At 42.8% G+C, this 18,755-nt stretch overlaps 1 protein-coding gene and 1 long non-coding RNA gene across 2 annotated transcripts in view; one reads left to right on the forward strand and one right to left on the reverse strand.

Moving 5' to 3' along the window:
- map3k2 (mitogen-activated protein kinase kinase kinase 2) overlaps positions 1-18,755 on the forward strand; it is a 134,105-nt gene that overhangs the window by 90,242 nt on the left and 25,108 nt on the right. The window contains exons 6-10 of the mRNA XM_059967523.1: positions 1,760-1,873; positions 3,095-3,197; positions 5,830-5,960; positions 10,933-11,012; positions 16,930-16,997. Coding sequence (XP_059823506.1) covers positions 1,760-1,873; positions 3,095-3,197; positions 5,830-5,960; positions 10,933-11,012; positions 16,930-16,997 — 496 coding nt within the window. The remainder of the gene's footprint in view (positions 1-1,759; positions 1,874-3,094; positions 3,198-5,829; positions 5,961-10,932; positions 11,013-16,929; positions 16,998-18,755) is intronic.
- Positions 1-18,755, reverse strand: part of LOC132392935 (uncharacterized) — a 48,689-nt gene that overhangs the window by 12,256 nt on the left and 17,678 nt on the right. The gene's annotated exons all lie outside the window — the stretch shown is intronic.

The raw sequence follows: 18,755 nt of genomic DNA on the forward strand, positions 1-18,755 counted from the left end.
GGAATAGGCCGTCAGCCCACAATGTTGTGCGGAACCAATTAAATAAGTGATCAAGTGGCTAACTAAATTGTCCATTTTCTTCTATTTTCCTGATATTCATGTGCATATCTAAACGCCTCTTAAAAGTCCCTAAAGTTTCCGCTTCTACCATCACCCCAGGTAGAGCATTCAAAGCACATTATCATTCACTGTGTGGGAAAAAAAATGCCCTTCACATCTCCTTTGAAGTTACCCCCTCTCACCTTAAATACATGACATTTCAATCATTGGAGAAAGATACTGTCTGTCTGCTCTATCTATGCCTCTCATAATCTTATAAACCTCCATCATATCTCCCCTCAGCCTCTGCCATTCCAGAGAAAGCACCCAAGTTTGTCCAACCTCTTGGTATAGCACATGCCCCCTAATTAAGGCAGCATCCTGGTAAACCTCTTCTGCACCCTCTGAAATCACAACATCCTTCCTAAAATGGAACAACCAGAACTGTATGCAGTTTTCTGGATGTGCCCTAACTATAGTTTTATCATGATGCAGCACAAGTTCCTGACTTCTAAACTTGATGCCTCAACTAATAAAGGCAAGCATTCTGTATGTTTTCTTAACCATCCTATCAACCTGTGTTGCCATTTTCAGGGAGCTGTGAATTGGAACCTCAAGATCCCTCTGCTCATCCACATTGTTAAGAATCTTGCCCTTAACAGTGTGCTGTCTCGTTACATTTGAGCTATCAAGGTGCAACACGCCACATTTGACTGAGTAAAACTATCTGAAACTGATCTATATCCCACTGTTTTCGTTGCCAATCTTCTACACTACTGACAACACCATTAATCTTAAGATCATCTGCAAACTTAGTAACAAACCCACATCTGCAACCACCCATCTACATTTTCATAGTCAAGCCAGTTCTGAATCCAAACAGCCGATTCATCATAAATCCCATGCATCTTAATCTTTTGGATGAGCCTCCCACAAAGGACCTTTTCAAATACTTTAAGATCTGAAGATCTGTGTAGACAATATCCACTCCTCTAATTCAATAATCACCCTCATCACCTGGTCAAAAAACTTTTCTTAAGTGTTGCAATCGAACCCATGTCCACTATTCCCATTGGCAACTTGTTTCACAGTCGCACCACCCTCTTGATGAAAAAGTTCCCCCTCATGTTCCCCTTAAATATTTCATATTTCACACTTAACCTATGACCTCTAGTACTGGTATCACCCAACGTCAGTGGAAAAAAACCTGTATACCTCTATCAAATTGCCCCTCTTCTATGCTCCAGGGAATATATTTTAACCTATTCAAACTTTCTCTATAACTCAGATCCTCAAGTCCTGGCAACAGCCTTGCAAATGTTCTCTGTACTCTTTCAATCTTTCCTGCAGGTAGATGAGCAGAACTCCAAATCAGGATTCACAATGTCTTGTACAATTTCAACATAACATCCCAACTCCTGTACTCAATACTCTGATTTATGAATGCCAGTGTTCCAAAAACTTGCGTTACAACCCTACATGACTGATGCCACTTTCCTGGAATTATGGATTTGTGTACCCATATCCTTCTGTTTTACTACACTTGTGCAAGTTCTATCCAAGCTTGCCCTCCCAAAGTGCAAAATCTCGTACTTTATTAAATTCTATCTGCCCTTTTCTCAGCCAGTTTTTCCAGCTGGTCCAGATCCCGTTGCAAGCTCATGACAATGTGAAATCAGAAATCAGTCTCCTTACTGGTGCTTTTTGATTTGTTCTGCAGTTAGTGATTCCTCTGACCACACAGGACGATTTGGATAAAGCCATCGAACTCCTGGATCGGAGTGTGCACATGAAGAGCCTCAAAATCCTGTTGGTGCTGCAGTCAAACAACCAGGTATGCAAGGGATGGGGAGCAATGTGGATCTACAATGAATCAGCAGATGAGAGTGGGTTTGGGGGGGGTGAGAATTGAAGAATAATGCAAGAGGCTCTTAAGCTCATGGATCTCTGCTGACCATCAAACACCTACTTGTACTAATCCTATAGTACACTTAGAATATTGTGTCCAGTTTTTCTTCTTCTTAAGCCCATCACCTCTACTGAGCCTAGGCCACTGACCGCAGCCCACCAGAGTCTTCTATCCTGCTGAAGGTTTACCAGCTCTGTGGTTTCTGCTTTTGGCACATGACTTCATCCTCCTCCCAGGGATAAGGTCTCTGGAGCTTCTGTTGACGTTTCAACCGTACCTGTTTTTACAGGATGGCATTGCTCGCTCTATGCCCAACCCTCCTCCTTTCACAGCTGGGGCTATCTATAACAGAGTTGTGTCCGGTTCTAGTCGCCCTAAACGAAGGATGTACAAGCTTTAGAGAGGCTGGAAATCCGAGCAAAACACACAAAATGCTGGAGGAACTCAGCAGGCCAGGTGGCATCTGTGGAAGAAATTACAGTCGATGTTTTCAGGCCAAAACACTTCCACAGTTGACGCTTCAGGCTGAAACCCTTCCAGAAATGTCATCTGTACTTTTTTCATAGATGCTGCCTGGCGTGCTGAGCTCCTCCAGCATTTCATATCTGATAGAGGTTTATAAGATTATAAGAGGCATAGATAGAAATAACAGACTTCTTTTTCTAAGGATATAAATATCTAATAACTGAGGGCATAAATTTTAGGTGAAAGGGGGTAAATTCAAGGGAGATATGAGGGACAAGTTTATTTACACAGAGTTTTGGTGCCTGGAATGTGCTGCCTAGGGTAGTGGTAGAAGCAGATATATTAGAAATTTTTAAGAGATGTTTAGAGAGCCACATTAATGTGAAAGAAATGGAAAGGTATGGACATTGTTTAGGCAGAAGAGTTTAGTTTAGCTGGTCATTTGATGACCATTTGGGTCGCAATAACATTGTGGGCTAAAGGGTCTATGCTGTTTTGTTCTATGTTCTAAATGGGTAATATGAGGGGACATCGTTTGATTGGAGGAAAGTAATAGGGGTGTTAGAGAGGGGAATTGAGTCCTGATCTGGCACAGTAGAGCATTATGCAGTTACACTATCTGTGAGCAGTTTTAACATTTTTAAAATTCAGATTCAAACTTTAGTTTACTCTGTTGCCTAGGTAACAAGCCTCAGCAACATGCAGGCTTTACAAATGCTGGATGACTTGGACAACAACAGCGTCTACATGGGTGCTGAGAGGAAAAACCGGCTCCCAGTGATAGGTATGCTCTATTTTGCATTTACAACGTCCTTTAACAAAAAGATGATGGGTATTAAATCTTGAATCAGATATAAAACAATTCCCAGTCTATCCCCCCTTTCAGTCCCATCTTTAATCTTCATTAATTTGCATACTGAGTTCACTTTAATTGATGTAACAGCACCACCCAGCAGTCATTTACAATGAAGAATCTTGTGCTCTAAACTTCAATGGGAAAAATACGGCTGGCATTATTTTTAATGGTATTAAATTTTGGGGTTTGCTGAGGATGGTGGAATTCATTAAAAGGCAGTGCCTCAAAAAGGTGGCATCCGTCATTAAGGGGCACCCCATCACCCAGGACATGTCCTCTTCTCATTGTTTCCATCAAGGATGAGATACAGGAGCCTGAAGACACACACTCAATGTTTCAGGAACAGCTTCTTCACCTCCACCATCAGATTTCTGAACAGACAATGAACCAATGCAAGAACATTATAGTGTGCGCACACACACACACACACACACACACACACGCACACGCACACACACACACACGGACAAGAACATTTTGGCCCATTCTTTTGATTCTAAATGAACAAATCAGCACAGACACCTCATGCAGATAACGGACTGCCTTCATAAAATGCTTTTGATGATTGCGTTCTCCAAATCTTCATTTTCATTTTAACATTTAAAATGATTGTTGATACCTTCAAGTTCTTTATAGTTTATAACTTGATGTGATAGTGAAATTGTTTCATTTTTACTCCCTGCTGTTCTGGCATCTCCAAGCCTGAATGCTTGAAACCACAGTGAGTAAAACAGTTCTGAATTGTCTTATTGCTTATTTCTCGCCGTTTATGGAGTCAAAAATCACTGCTTTTTGAGCACAACCGCACACAACAGATGCTATTTAAAAACTGTTCGCTCGAAGCACATTTTAGTATTTACTGGTCACATAAGTGCACAAACATGACTGACACTTGTTAAAAACTGTTCGGCAACAGTCTCCAGCCCCAATTAAGACCATAAGATATAGGAACAGAATTAGGCCATTTGGCCCATTGAGTCTGCTCTGTAAGCGATACAGTGTTACAAGTAAACTAAGGGAATCCTGGCTATTTTCTTGATTATCTTTTGTTCTTCAAGAGTTGTCCCAAATAAGTGGTTATCCCGATTAACTGATGGCTCAGTTAACCAAAATCCATTGTGTGTGTGTGTGAGTGTGTGTATATGCGTGTGCCTATAAAAAGTATTCACCCCCCCCCCCCCCGGGAAGTCTTCACGTTTTATTGTTTTGCAGCATTGAATCACAGTGGATTTAATTTGGCTTTATTTGTAATTAATTTATATCACTTTGTAGAGATCTGTTTTCACTTTGGCACAAAGGAGTCTTTTTCTGTTGATCAGTGTCAAAAAAGCCAAATTAAATCTGCTGTGATTCAATGTTGTAAAACAATAAAACATGAAGACTTCCAAGGGGGATGAATATTTTATATAGGCACTGTATGTATAAAATGTACGTGTGTGTGTATATGTACAGAACTGTGCAAAAGTCTTCGGCACATGTATATAGCTAGGGTGCCTGCGACTTTTGTACAGCACTGTATTTTTCAATGTGGAGTGGAGATAGAGTTTGTAACTCTGACAGGAGCAAAGATTGTTGGGAATGTCGAGGGTGGAATGCCACGGTAGGATGTGGGACAGGTGGCAGAGAAGGAGTGCCAGGGATTAAGGATGGCGCAGGTGCAGACTCACACAGCACTGAGACACCAGGCAAGGTAATTTGGTTCCAAACAATTAGTTTATTGATCATTACAAAATGTCTCTCTGGTACTTCTGGATTTCCCACTCTGAGTCCACAATAGAGACCCATATCAGGATCAGGTTTATCATCACTCACATATGAAATTTGTTTGTATTTTTTTACAGCAGCAATACAGTGCAATATGTAAAACTACTCCAGTACTTTGCAAAAGTCTTAAGCACCGTAGCTATATTAATTTATATATTTTTTAATGTATTGCTCTGTACTGCTGCTGTAGAACAGTGGTATTAAACCTGATTCCGAGTCTGATGTGGAAGCTGTGGGCATGGGTTATTGAGCAACACACTTAAAATGCTACAGGAAGACAGCAGGTCAGGGAGCATCTATATAGAGGAATGAACAGTTGACGTACTGGCCAAGACCTTTCATCAGGACCGGAAAGGAAAGGGGGGGGGGAGGAAGGAGTACAAGCTGGCAGGTGACAAGTGAGTCTAGTGAGGAGGAAGATGGATGGATGGATGGATGGGTGAGGGGGAGATGAAGTATTGGAGGTAAAGGGTTGATCAGAGAGAAAAGTGGACCTTGGGAGAAAGGGAAGGAGGAGATGCACAAGAGGGAGTAATGGGCAGGTGAGAGGAGAACGGTAAAGATGGGAGCCAGAATGGTGAATGAAAAAGGAGAGAAGAGGGAAGGGGTGAGATTACCATGAGTTAGAGAACATCAATTTTCCCCTTCCCTCTCCACCATTTTGTTCAGATATAACTTTCCACTGAGACCTTTTCTTCATGAATCCTCATGTTCAATTTGTGACTGGTTGCTGGGAATTGGAAGGTTGTTAGTTTGATTGGTATTTTGCTCACTGAATCATCTATTGTTTGTTCAGCTTCACAGACATCAGATAGGAGCTCTCCACCACCTGGGTACATTCCAGATGGACAGCAGCAGGTCGCACGAAATGGATCCTATACCAGCATCAACAGTGAGGGCGAGTTCATTCCAGAGAGCATGGACCAAGTAAGGGATCCTCCCTTCCTAGTCCTACCACACATCAGCTCGTATGCACTGCTAGCTTATGGGTTCACTGTGAATAGGGCAGCATAAGGGAAGGCAGCTGCAGAAAGTGACACTCTGGCTACTTGTTGGTGGGACTGATATACTAGCTCCACACTGTCAGGAGTGATGCTTTGGCTCCTCACTGTCAGCAGGAGTGACGATCTGACTCCTTGCTGTCGGGAGTGATGTCTCGGTTCCTTACCGTCAGTGGGAGTGATGGGCTTTCTCCACACTGTTGGGATTGACTCTCTGGTTCCTTGTTTTCAGCAGGAGTGACACCCTGGTTGCTTGTTGTCATTGGGAGTGACTCTTTGCTCTCGGAGAGAGTGATGGACCTTCTCAGAAAGACAGATGAGGGACCATTTGCTGGAGCGACCTCTCCATGCATTTCGGCACCAAATTGTTCTGGGGTGGGAGGAATTAACTTTGACAAATCTCTGATTGAATTTCCTGAAACTGGCAATTGAGGTTTTCCAAATAAAATTGAGAATAATTATCAGGATAACCATCATTCTACCCACAATGTAGAATCAAAATTAGATTTATCAGCATAGGCATACATATGTTGTGAGATTTGATTTTTTTTTGTGGCAGCAGTACAGTGCAACACATAAAAAAGTAAATTTTCTCTGTACTCTTTCAACCTTATTTACACCTTTCCTGACTAAAACTGCACACAATATTCCAAATTAGGCCTCACCAACATCGTCCAACTTCAACATTACATTCCATCTCTTGCACTCAGTACTTGGATTTATGGAGGCCAATGTGCTAAAAGCTTTTTTTTATGACCCTATCAACCTGTGATGTCACTTCCAATGAATAATGGACTTGTATTCCTGGATCCCGTTGCTCCTCAGTGCCGTACCATTCTCTGTGTAAGGCCGACCCTGCTTTGTCCTGCTAAAGTGCAACACCTCTCACTTGTCTGCACTGAATTCAATCCACCATTTTTCAGCCCATTTTTCCAGCTGGTCCAGATCCCTCTCGAGCCCTGACGGTCTTCCTTGGCTATCACCAATTTTGGTGTCATCTACAAATTTGCTGATCCAGTTAACCACATTATCATCCTTATCGATGATATAGATGACAAACAACAAAGGACCCAGTACTGATCCCTGTGACACTCCACTAGTCATAGGCCTCCAGTCGGAGAGGCAACCCTGCACTACCACTCTCAGGCTTCTTCCACAAAGCCTACATCTAATCCAGTTTATTACCTCTTCTTGAATGCCAGGTGACAGAACCTTGCTGACCAACCTCCCATGTGGGACCTTGTCAAATGCCTTCCTAAAGTCTGTGTAGACAACATCCATTGCCTTGCCTTCACCAACCTTCCTGGTAACTTACTTGAAAAAGATTGGTTAAAACACAACCTACCAAGCACAAAACCATTCTGACTATCCCTAATCAGTCCCTGTCTATCAAAATAATCATATATCCAGTCCTTTAGAATACCTTCTAATAACTTTCCCAATACTGATGTCGGGCTCACCAGCCTATAATTTCCTGGTTTATTTTTAGAGCTTTTCTTATACTGCAAAACAACATTTGATATCTACCAATCATCCGGTGCCTCACCTGTCACTAAGGATGATTTAAATATATCTGCTAGGACCCTTGCAATGTTTGCACTTGCCTCCACAGGATCTAAGGAAAAACTTTGTCAGACCCTGGGGGTCTATCCACCCTAATTTGCCTCAAGATAGCGTGCACATCATCCTCTCTAATCTGTATAGGGTTCATGACCTCATTGCTGCTTTCCCTCACTTTTATTGACTCTGTCCCCGTCTCCCTAATAAATGCAGATGCAAAAAATCCATGTAAGAGCTCCCCTATTTCCTTTGGCTCCATACATGGATTACTGTTCTAACCTCTAGAAGACCAATTTTGTCTCTTACAATCCTTTTGCTCTTAATATTCTCCTTCACCTTGTCTGCTAGGGCAAGCTCATACCTTCTTTTATCCCTAAAGATTTCTTATTTGAGTGCTCTCTTGCATCTCCATAAGTGCCACATTTATTCCTACCTGCCTATACCTGCTATGCACCTCTTTATTTATTAACCAGGGACTCAATATCTCTTAAAAACCAAGGTTTCCTAAACCTTATTCTTTGCCTTTTATTCTGACAGGTACATATAAGCTTCGTGCACTCAAAATTTCATTTTTCCAGACCTCCCACTTACCAAGTACCCTTTTACCGGAAAACAGCTTGTACCATCCACACTTGCCAGGTCCTTTCTGATACCATCAAAGTCAGTCTTTCTCCAATTTAGAACCTCAACCCACAGAACAGACCTATAGTTTTCTATATTTACTTTGAAACTAATGACATTGTGAACACTAGAGTGTTCCCTACGCAAATTTCTGTCACCTCCCCCATCTCATTCCCTAATAGCAGATCGAGTATCGCACACTCTCTTGTTGGGACTTATATGTACTAATTTAAGGAAACATTCCTCAACACATTGACAAACTCTATATCCCATCTCGTCTTTTTACAGTTAGGGGGTACTAGTCTATATGTAGGAAGTTAAAATACTATACACTATGCTATAACAAATTTATGTTGCAGACTGTTGCCAGTCTGCAATCTCTCTACAAACTTGTTCTAAATTCTGCAGACTGTTGGGTGGTCTGTAATATAGCCCCACTAACATGACCATACCCTTCTTATTCCTCACTTCCGCCCATAAAACCTCACTAGATGAGTTTTCCAGTCTGTCCTGGCATTTTCCCTGACTAGTGACACCACCCCCTCCTCCTTCAATCACGTCTGAAGCAACTGAACCCTGGAAAACTGAGTTGTCAGTTCAGTCCCTCCTGCAACCAAGTCTCACTAATGGCTACAATATCATAATTCCAGGCCCTGAGCTCACCTGCCTTTCCGATGGTACTTCTTGCATTGAAATATACGCAGCTCAGATCATTAGTCGCATCATGATCTACTTTTTGATTCCTGACTTTGTTTGAGGTGTTAACAACCTCTGTCTCCACAACCTGTCCACTATCTGTTCTGGAACTCAGGTTGCCCCCCCCCCCCCCCCCCACCCACCACCGTGCAGCGCTAGCAAACTTTCTCACTAATTTCTTCCTCCAGTTCAGGTGAAAACCCTCTCTTTTGTACAAGTGCAAACACGAGAAAATCTGCAGATGCTGGAAATTCAAACAACACACACAAAATGCTGGTGGAAGGCAGCAGGCCAGGCAGCATCTATAGGGAGAAGCACTATCGACGTTTCAGGCCTAGTCCTGACGAAGGATCTCGACCCGAAACGTTGACAGTGCTTCTTCTTATAGATGCTGCCTGGCCTGCTGTGTTCCACCAGCATTTTGTGTGTGTCTTTTGTACAAGTCTCATTTTCCCTGGAAGAGAGCCCAAATGATCCAAAAATCTGATTCCCTCCCTCCTACACCAACTCTTCAGCCATGTGTTAAACTCTGCGATGTTTCTATTTCTGGCTTCAGTAGCATATGGCATGGGTAGCAGCCATGGAGTTAGCACCTAACTCCCTGAATGCACTTTGTGGAACCTTGTCACTCTTCCTATGCCATTGGTACCTACATCAGGGAATGTTATTCTTAACTACAGAACTTCCTTTCAGCAGTTCCCCATGCTAATAAACCCCCATCATCACAGCTTGTCGCTTCTCCCTCCTTTCTTTCTAAGTCACAGAGCCATGCTCAGTGCTGATACATGACTTTCTTCTGCTAGGTCATCTACACCCCCCCCCCCCCCAACAACAGTATCTAAAGTGTATACTTGTTGTTGAAAGGGATGGGCACAGGGGTACTCTGCACCAGTAGTTTAACTCCTTTCCCTTTCTTGACTTGCCCAGTCATGCACCTGGGATGTAACTACTTCTCTATATGTCCTATCTATCACCTCTTCACCCTCCTGAATGATCCTGAGTTATTCCGATTCCACCTCCAATTCCTCAAAGTGGAGCATGAGAAACTGCAGCCGGATGGACCTTGCAGGTGAAGTCACCTGGGATACTGGAGGTCTCCCTGCTTTCCCACTTCCTGCAAGAGGAGCATTCAGCTATCCTGCCTACTGTTCCAACTGTACAAATATAAAGAAGGAAACAATAAATAAGCTGGTAAAAGAATCCCGCAGAGCTAAAGCCTCAAATAACCATTCTAACACTGCCCACTCCAACAATGGCCACTCCACTTGCCTCTGCCTTATTTTTATCACTTCTCGCCAATCAGTCCCGATGGCTGATTGGCTGTTGTTCAAATGCCAAACTGCCAGAATTGATGCCTTGTGTATTGAATCGGCAAACCTAAGTGAGCTATGTCGTCTCATGCTCCCAATTACTGATTGGCCACTGTTCAGTTGTAGAGTTCTTGAAAGTGAGTCTGTAGCTTGTGGAATGAGTTCACAGTTGTGGTGAGTGATGTTATCCATGCTGTTTCAGGAGACTGATGATTGGAGGGTGATAACTGTTCCTGAACCTGGTGGTGTGGGATCTAAAGCTCCTGTATCTCCTTCCATAGGAGCAAGAGGAGAGCATGCCTGGATGATGGGGGTCCTGAATGATATTATGCTGCTTTCTTGCGGCAGTGCTCTTTGTAAATATGCACAATGGTAGGGGGGCGGGGGGCTTTACCTGTGATGGATTGGGCTGTGTCCACCACTTTCTGTAGCATTTTCCGTTCCTGGGCATTGGTGTTTCCATACCAGACTGTGATACAACCAGTCAGGAAACTCCTACTGTGCATCTATAGAAGTTTGTCAGTGCTTTAGAGGACATGCAGTACGCAGTAATATTGCAAATTTCTATGTAGAATATACACAATTATCTTGGTTGAAAGGGATAGGTTGTGCCTATTTCTGTGCTGTCTGACTCTCCACTGGTTTACTTCTGTTTCCATTCCTGAGTGTTCAGAGTGATTTCTCATCTAACTTTTGACTATTTCTTGGCAGATGCTGGACCCACTGTCAATGAGTAGTCCTGAGAACTCGGCATCTGGGAGCTGTCCCTCCCTTGACAGTCCCTTAGACAGGTAATACAGATCCTTGCTTGCACCAGTTCCCATTCTTTTGCCCTGATTGTGCTCACCAGAGATTAGCTTTATGTGTTACATATACATCAAATCATACAGGGGAACGCACAGTTTGCGGCAATGACCAAAAGAGTCTGAGAATGCGCTGGGGGGATGGGGGACAGCCTGCATATGTCGTCATGCTTCTGGCACCATCATTGCATGTCCGCTACTTACAGCCCTAACATACACGTCTCAGGAACGTGGGAGGCAACCAGAGCACCCAGAGGAAACCCACGTCGTCTTGGGGAGAACATACAGACAGTGGTGGTAGTGGAATCCGTATTGCTGCTGCTGGAGCGAGCTGGATTCGATTCCCACTGCTGAATGTAAGGAGTTGGAAAAATTCTAGAGAAAGGAGCAGTATAGAAACATAGGAAATAGGTGCAGGAGTAGGCCATTCGGCCCTTCAAGCCTGCACCGCCATTCAGTATGATCATGGCTGATCATCCAACTCAGAACCCTGTACCTGCTTTCTCTCCATACCCCCTGATCCCTTTAGCCACAAGGACCATATCTAACTCCCTCTTAAATATAGCCAATGAACTCGCCTCAATTGTTTCCTGTGGCAGAGAATTCCACAGATTCACCACTCTCTGTGTGAAGAAGTTTCTCCTCATCTCGGTCCTAAAAGGCTTCCCCCTTATCCTTAAACTGTGACCCCCTCGTTCTGGACTTCCACAACATCGGGAACAATCTTCCTGCATCTAGCCTGTCCAATCCCTTTAGAATTTTATACGTTTCTATAAGATCCCCCCTCAATCTTCTAAATTCCAGCGAGTATAAGTCTAGTCGATCCAGTCTTTCTTCATATGAAAGTCCTGCCTTCCCAGGAATCAATCTGGTGAACCTTCTTTGTACTCCCTTTATGGTAAGAATGTCTTTCCTCAGATTAGGGGACCAAAACTGCACACAGTACTCCAGGTATAGTCTCACCAAGGCCTTGTACAACTGCAGTAGAACCTCCCTGCTCCTGTACTCGAATCCTCTTGCTATGAATGCCAACATACCATTTGCCTTTTTCACCGCCTGCTGTACCTGCATGCCCACTTTCAATGACTGGTGTACAATGACACCCAGGTCTTGTTGCACCTCCCCTTTTCCTAATCGGTCACCATTCAGATAATAATCTGTTTTCCTGTTCTTGCCACCAAAGTGGATAACCTCACATTTATCCACACTAAATTGCATCTGCCATGAATTTGCCCACTCATCTAACCTATTCAAGTCACCCTGCATCCTCTTAGCATCCTCCTCACAGCTAACACTGCCGCCCAGCTTTGTGTCATCAGCAAACTTAGAGATACTGCATTTAATTCCCTCGTCTAAATCATTAATGTATATTGAATAGAGAGTTGAATAGGGAGTTAACACTGGCATGTGCAAAGGTAATGTCGCAGTAGTTATGGGGGATTTCAACATACAGGTGAACTGAGAGAATCAGGTTGGTGCTGGACCCCAGGATAGGGAGTTTGTAGAGTGCCTACGGGATGAATTCTTGGAACAGCTTGTACGAGAGCCGACCAGGGACAAGGCTATTCTGCATTTAGTCTTGTGTAATGAACAAGATTTGATAAGCGATCTTGAAGTAAAGGAGCCATTAGGAGGTAGTGACAATAATATGATAAGTTTTTATCTGCAATTTGAGAACGATCAGGGCAGATCAGAGGTGTCAGTGTTGCAGTTGAACAGGGGAAACTATGGAGCCATGAGGGAGGAGCTGGCCAAAGTTAACTGGATGGATATCCTAGCAGAAAAGGCAGTGGAACAGCAATGGCAGGTATTCTTGGGAATAATGCACAAGGTGGAAAATCAGTTCATCCCCCGGAGAAGGAAGGATTCAAAGGGGGGAAAGGGGCCACAGCGGTTTACAAAGGAAGTCAGAGATTGCATAGCATTTAAAAAAAAAGGAAATATGACAGAACTAAGGTGAGTGGGAAGACAGATGATTGGGAAATTTTTAAGGAACAACAGAACTTAACTAAGAAGGCAATACGGGGAGAAAAAATGAGGTACGAACGCAAGCTAACCAGGAATATAAAGGAGGATAGCAAAAGACTTTTTAGGTATGTGAAGAGAAAGAAGATAGTTAAGAACAATGTTGGGCCCTTGAAGAATGAATTGAGTGAAATTGTTATGGGAAACAGAGAAATGGCAGAAAAATTTAATAAGTACTTTAGATCTGTCTTCACTAGGGAAGACACAAGCAATCTCCCAGATGTTTGGATGGGCCAAGGACATAGAGTAACAGAGGAAATGAAACAGATTGACATTAGGAGGGAAACGGTGATGAGTAGACTGATGGGACTGAAGGCTGACAAATCCCCAGGTCCAGATGGTCTGCATCCTAGGGTACTAAAGGAGGTGGCCCTGGAAATTGCAGATGCATATGGTAATCATTTTCCAATGTTCCTTAGATTCAGGATCAGTTCCTGAGGATTGGAGAATGGCTAATGTTATCCCACGTTTTAAGAAAGGAGGGAGGGAGAAAACAGAGAACTAATTTCCTGTCAGCCTAACATCAGTAGTGGGGAAGATGCTAGAGTCCATTATTAAAGATGAAATAGTGGCATATCTAGATAGCAGTGATAGGATTGGGCCGAGCCAGCATGGATTTACCAAGGGTAAATCATGCTTGACTAATCTATTGGAGTTTTTCGAGGATGTAACCAGGAAGTTAGACAAGGGAGATCCAGTGGATGTAGTGTACCTCGATTTTCAGAAGGCATTTGATAAGGTCCCACATAGGAGATTGGTGGGTAAAATCAGAGGTGGGGGAAGATATTGACATGGATAGAAAACTGGTTGGCAGATAGAAAGCAAAGGGTAGCGGTGAATGGGTGTTTCTCGGAATGGCAGGTGGTGACTAGTGGGGTGCCACAGGGCTCGGTATTAGGACCACAGCTGTTTACAATTTACATCAACGATTTAGATGAAGACATTGAGAATAGCATCAGCAAGTTTGCTGATGATACTAAGCTGGGTGGCAGTGTGTCATGTATTGAGGATGTTAGGAGAATTCAGGGTGACTTGGATAGGCTGAGTGAGTGGGCAGATACTTGGCAGATGACGTTTAATGTGAATAAGTGTGAGGTTATCCACTTTGGGAGTAAGAACAGGAAGGCAGATTATTATCTGAACGGTGTAGAGTTAGGTAAGGGAGAAATACAAAGAGATCTAGGAGTCCTTGTTCATCAGTCACTGAAGGTGAATGAGCAAGTGCAGCAGCCAGTGAAGAAGGCTAATGGAATGTTGACCTTTATTACAAAGGGAATTGAGTACAAGAACAAGGAAATCCTTTCGCATTTGTACAGGGCCCTGGTGAGACCACACCTGGATTGTGTACAGTTCCTAGCTGTAGAGGAAGTGCAGCATAGATTCACGAGGTTAATTCCTGGGATGTCCGGACTGTCTTACGCTGAGAGGTTAGAGAGACTGGGCTTGTACATGCTGGAATTAAGGAGATTGAGAGGGGATCTGATTGAAACATATAAGATTATTAAGGGATTGGACAAGATAGAGGCTGGAAATATGTTCCAGATGCTGGGAGAGTCCAGTACCAGAGGGCATGGTTTGAGAATAAGGGGTAGGTCATTTAGGACAGAGTTAAGGAAGAACTTCTTCTCCCAGAGAGTTGTGGGGGTCTGGAATGCACTGCCTCGGAAGGCAGTGGAGGCCAATTCTCTGGATGCTTTCAAGAAGGAGCTAGATAGGTATCTTATGGATAGGGGAATCAAGGGATATGGGGACAAGGCAGGAACCGGGTATTGATAGTAGATGATCAGCCATGATCTCAGAATGGCGGTGCAGGCTCTAAGGACCGAATGGTCTACTTCTGCACCTATTGTCTATATTGTAAACAACTGGGGTCCCAGCACTGAGCCTTGCGGTACCCCACTAGTCACTGCCTGCCATTCTGAAAAGGTCATCCACATCAATACCATACCCCCAATACCATGTGCTTTAAATTTGCACACTAATGTCCTATGTGGGACCTTGTCAAAAGCCTCTTGAAAATCTAAATATACCACATACACTGGTTCTCCGCTATTCACTCCTACTAGTTACATCCTCAAAAAATTCTATAAGATTCGTCAGACATGATTTTCCTTTCACAAATCCATGCTGACTTTGTCCAATGATTTCACTGCTTTCCAAATGTGCTATTATCACATCTTTGATAACTGACTCTAGCATTTTCCCCACCACCGATGTCAGGCTAACCGGTCTATAATTCCCCGGTTTCTCTCTCCCTCCTTTTTTAAAAAGTAGGGTTATATTAGTCACCCTCCAATCCTCAAGAACTAATCCAGAATCTAAGGAGTTTTGAAAAATTATCACTAATGCATCCACTATTTCTTGGGCTACTTCCTTAAGCACTCTGGGATGCAGACCATCTGGCCCTGGGGATTTATCTGCCTTTAATCCCTTCAATTTACAACACCACTTCCCTACTAAAGTGTATTTCCCCCAGTTCCTCCATCTCACTAGACCCTCTGTCCCCTACAATTTTCAGAAGATTATTTATGTCCTCCTTAGTGAAGACAGAACCAAAGTAGTTATTCAATTGGTCTGCCATGTCCTTGTTCCCCACGATCAATTCACCTGTTTCTGACTGAAAGGGACCTACATTTGTCTTAACCAATCTTTTTCTTTTCACATATCTGCAAAAGCTTTTACAGTCAGTTTTTATGTTCCCTGCCAGCTTTCTCTCATAATCTTTTTTCATTTTCCTAATTAAGCCCTTTGTCCTCCTCTGCTGGTCTCTGAATTTCTCCCAGTCCTCAGGTGTGCCGCTTTTTCTGGCTAATTTGTATGTTTCTTCTTTGGACTTGATACTATCCCTAATTTCCCTTGTCATCCACGGGTGCACTACCTTCCCTGGCTTATTTTTTTGCCAAACTGGGATGAACAATTGTTGTGGTTCATCCATGCGATCTTTAAATGCTTGCCATTGCATATCCACCATCAACCCTTTAAGTATCATTTGCCAGTCTATCTTAGCTAATTCACATCTCATACCTTCAAAGTTACCCTTCTTTAAGTTCAGAACCTTTGTTTCTGAATTAACTATGTCACTCTCCATCTTAATGAAGAATTCCACCATATTATGGTCACTCTTACCCAAGGGGCACGACAAGATCGCTAACTAACCCTTCCTCATTGCACAATACCCAGTCTAGAATGGTCTGTTCTCTAGTTGGTTCTTCAACATGTTGGTTCAGAAAACCATCCTGCATACATTCCAAGAAATCCTCTTCCTCAGCACCCTTACCAATTTGGTTCACCCAATCTATATGTAGATTGAAGTCACCCATTATAAGTGCTGTTCCTTTATTGCACGCATTTCTAATTTCCTGTTTAGTGCCATCCCCAACCTCACTACTACTGTTAGGTGGCCTGTACACAACTCCCACCAGCGTTTTCTGCCCCTTAGTGTTATGCAGCTCTACCCATATCGATTCCACATCTTCCAGGCTAATGTCCTTCCTTTCTATTGCGTTAATCTCCTCTCTAACCAGCAATGCTACCCCACCTCCTGTTCTTTCCTGTCTATCCCTCCTGAATATTGAATATCCCTGGATGTTGAGCTCCCATCCTTGGTCACCCTGGAGTCATGTCTCTGTGATCCCAATTATATAAAAATGCAAGCAAGCATAGGAAGGTTAAACTACAAAGCAATTCTACACCTTAATCCAACAGCAGCTCAGCTTTGAATAGTTCTTCAGATGTTATGAGATGTTTTCAGGATCCTTTTTTTGAACTTTAGAAAGGTTAGATTGCAGGAAGGTCTGAGATTTTTGAATTAAAAATCCATTTATAATTGTTTGCCTGAATTGAACAGGGTGGCAATCTAACATTTCACTTCGTCTTTCAGTGATATTTATCCCAAGGCTCGAATGCCTAGGGCGCAGAGTTATCCGGATAATCATCAGGACTATTCTGGTGAGTTTTGTTCTACTCTGGAATGAGCGTGGTGCTGTACGTTTGTGCACAACCAACACAGTATTGCAGATCTGTATAACAAGAGGTTGGACTAACTTGTTGTTTTCCCTGGAGTGGCGGAAACGGAGGGAGATCTGATACAGGTTTATAAGGTTATAAGAGGCATAGATAGAATAGACAGACAGTATCTTTTTCCCAGGGTTTTAATGTCTAGTACAAGAGGGCATGCATATGAAGTGAGAGGGATTAATTTCAAAGAAGCTGTAAAGGGCAAGTTTTTTTTACATAGAGAGATGTGGGTGCTTGGAATGCTCTGCCTAGGGTGGTTGTAGAGACATTTCAATAGCACATGAATATGAGGAAAATGGAAGGTTATGGACAATTGTGTAGGCAGTAGGGATTAGTTTAGTTGGCCATTCGATTACTAACTTAATTGGTTCAGCACTATATCATGGACTGGAGGGCCTATTCCTGTGCTGTACTGGTCTGTGTTCTGTGGGAGAAACAGATACTGGAAATACTCATTAATTTTAATGAAAATTCAAAGTTTAAAGTAAATTTATTATCAATTTACATATACAATCCTGAGATTCATTTTCTTGTGGGCATATGCAATAAATCCATAGAATAATAACCATAGCAGAATCAATGAAAGACCGCACCAACTTGGGTGTTCAGCCGGTGTGCAAAAGACAAGCTGTACAAATACAAAAGCGAGGAAATAATAATTATAGACAAATAAGAATTAAATATTGAGAACATGAGATGAAGAGTCCTTGAACGTTAGTCCATTTGTTGTGGGAACATTTCAATGTTGGGGTAAGTGAAGTTGAGTGAAGTTATTCCATTTGGTTCAAAAGTCTGATGGATGATGGGTAACAACAATTGCTGAAAGTGAGTCCTGAGTCTCCTGTATCATCTTCCTGATGGCATCAGTGAAAAGAGAGCATGGCCTGGAAGAAGGGGGTCCTTGATGATGGATGCTGTTATTCTGTGATGGTGCTCCATGCAGATGTGCTCAATGAGAACTTTTCCCGTGATGGACTGGGGCATATCCACTACTTTTTGTAGGATTTTCCATTCAAGGGCATTGGTGTTTTCGCATCAGGATGTAATCTCTTCCACACATCTATAGAAGTTTATCGAAGTTTTAAATGTCATGCTGACTCTTCCCACACTTCTAAGGAAATAGAAATGTAGCTGTGCTTTCTTCATTATTCCACTTACATGCTGACCCCAGGGCAGTTCCTTTGAAATGATAACACAGAGGAATTTAAAGTTGCTGACCATCTCCACCTCTGATCCCCCCAATAAGGACTGGCTCATGGACCTCTAGTTTCCTCCTCCTGAGGTCAATAATCAACTCTTTGGTCTTGTTCACATTGAGCAAAATGTTGTTGTGGCAACTCTCAGCCAGATTGTCATTCTCCCTCCTATATGCTGATTCATCACCACCTTTGATTCAGCCGACGACAGTGATGTCTCAACAAATTTAAATATGGTTTTGGAGCTGTGGTTAGCCTCAAGATCATAATCATAAAGTGATTTAGAGTAGCAGACTAAGCACTCATCTTCATGGTGCATCTATGTTAATGGAGATTGTGGAGAAGTTATTGTTGCAAATCCAAACTGATTGGGATCTGCAAGTGAGCATATTCCTCAATTCCATGCCTATCTACAGGTCTGTTAAACTCCTCTCTGTGCATATAAACAAAACCTTACCTTCAAAAAGGGATTAGATATATAGGAGATTGTTTT

This window comes from Hypanus sabinus, chromosome 4 (genome assembly GCF_030144855.1).
Source record: "Hypanus sabinus isolate sHypSab1 chromosome 4, sHypSab1.hap1, whole genome shotgun sequence".
NCBI classification, from domain to species: Eukaryota; Metazoa; Chordata; class Chondrichthyes; order Myliobatiformes; family Dasyatidae; genus Hypanus; species Hypanus sabinus.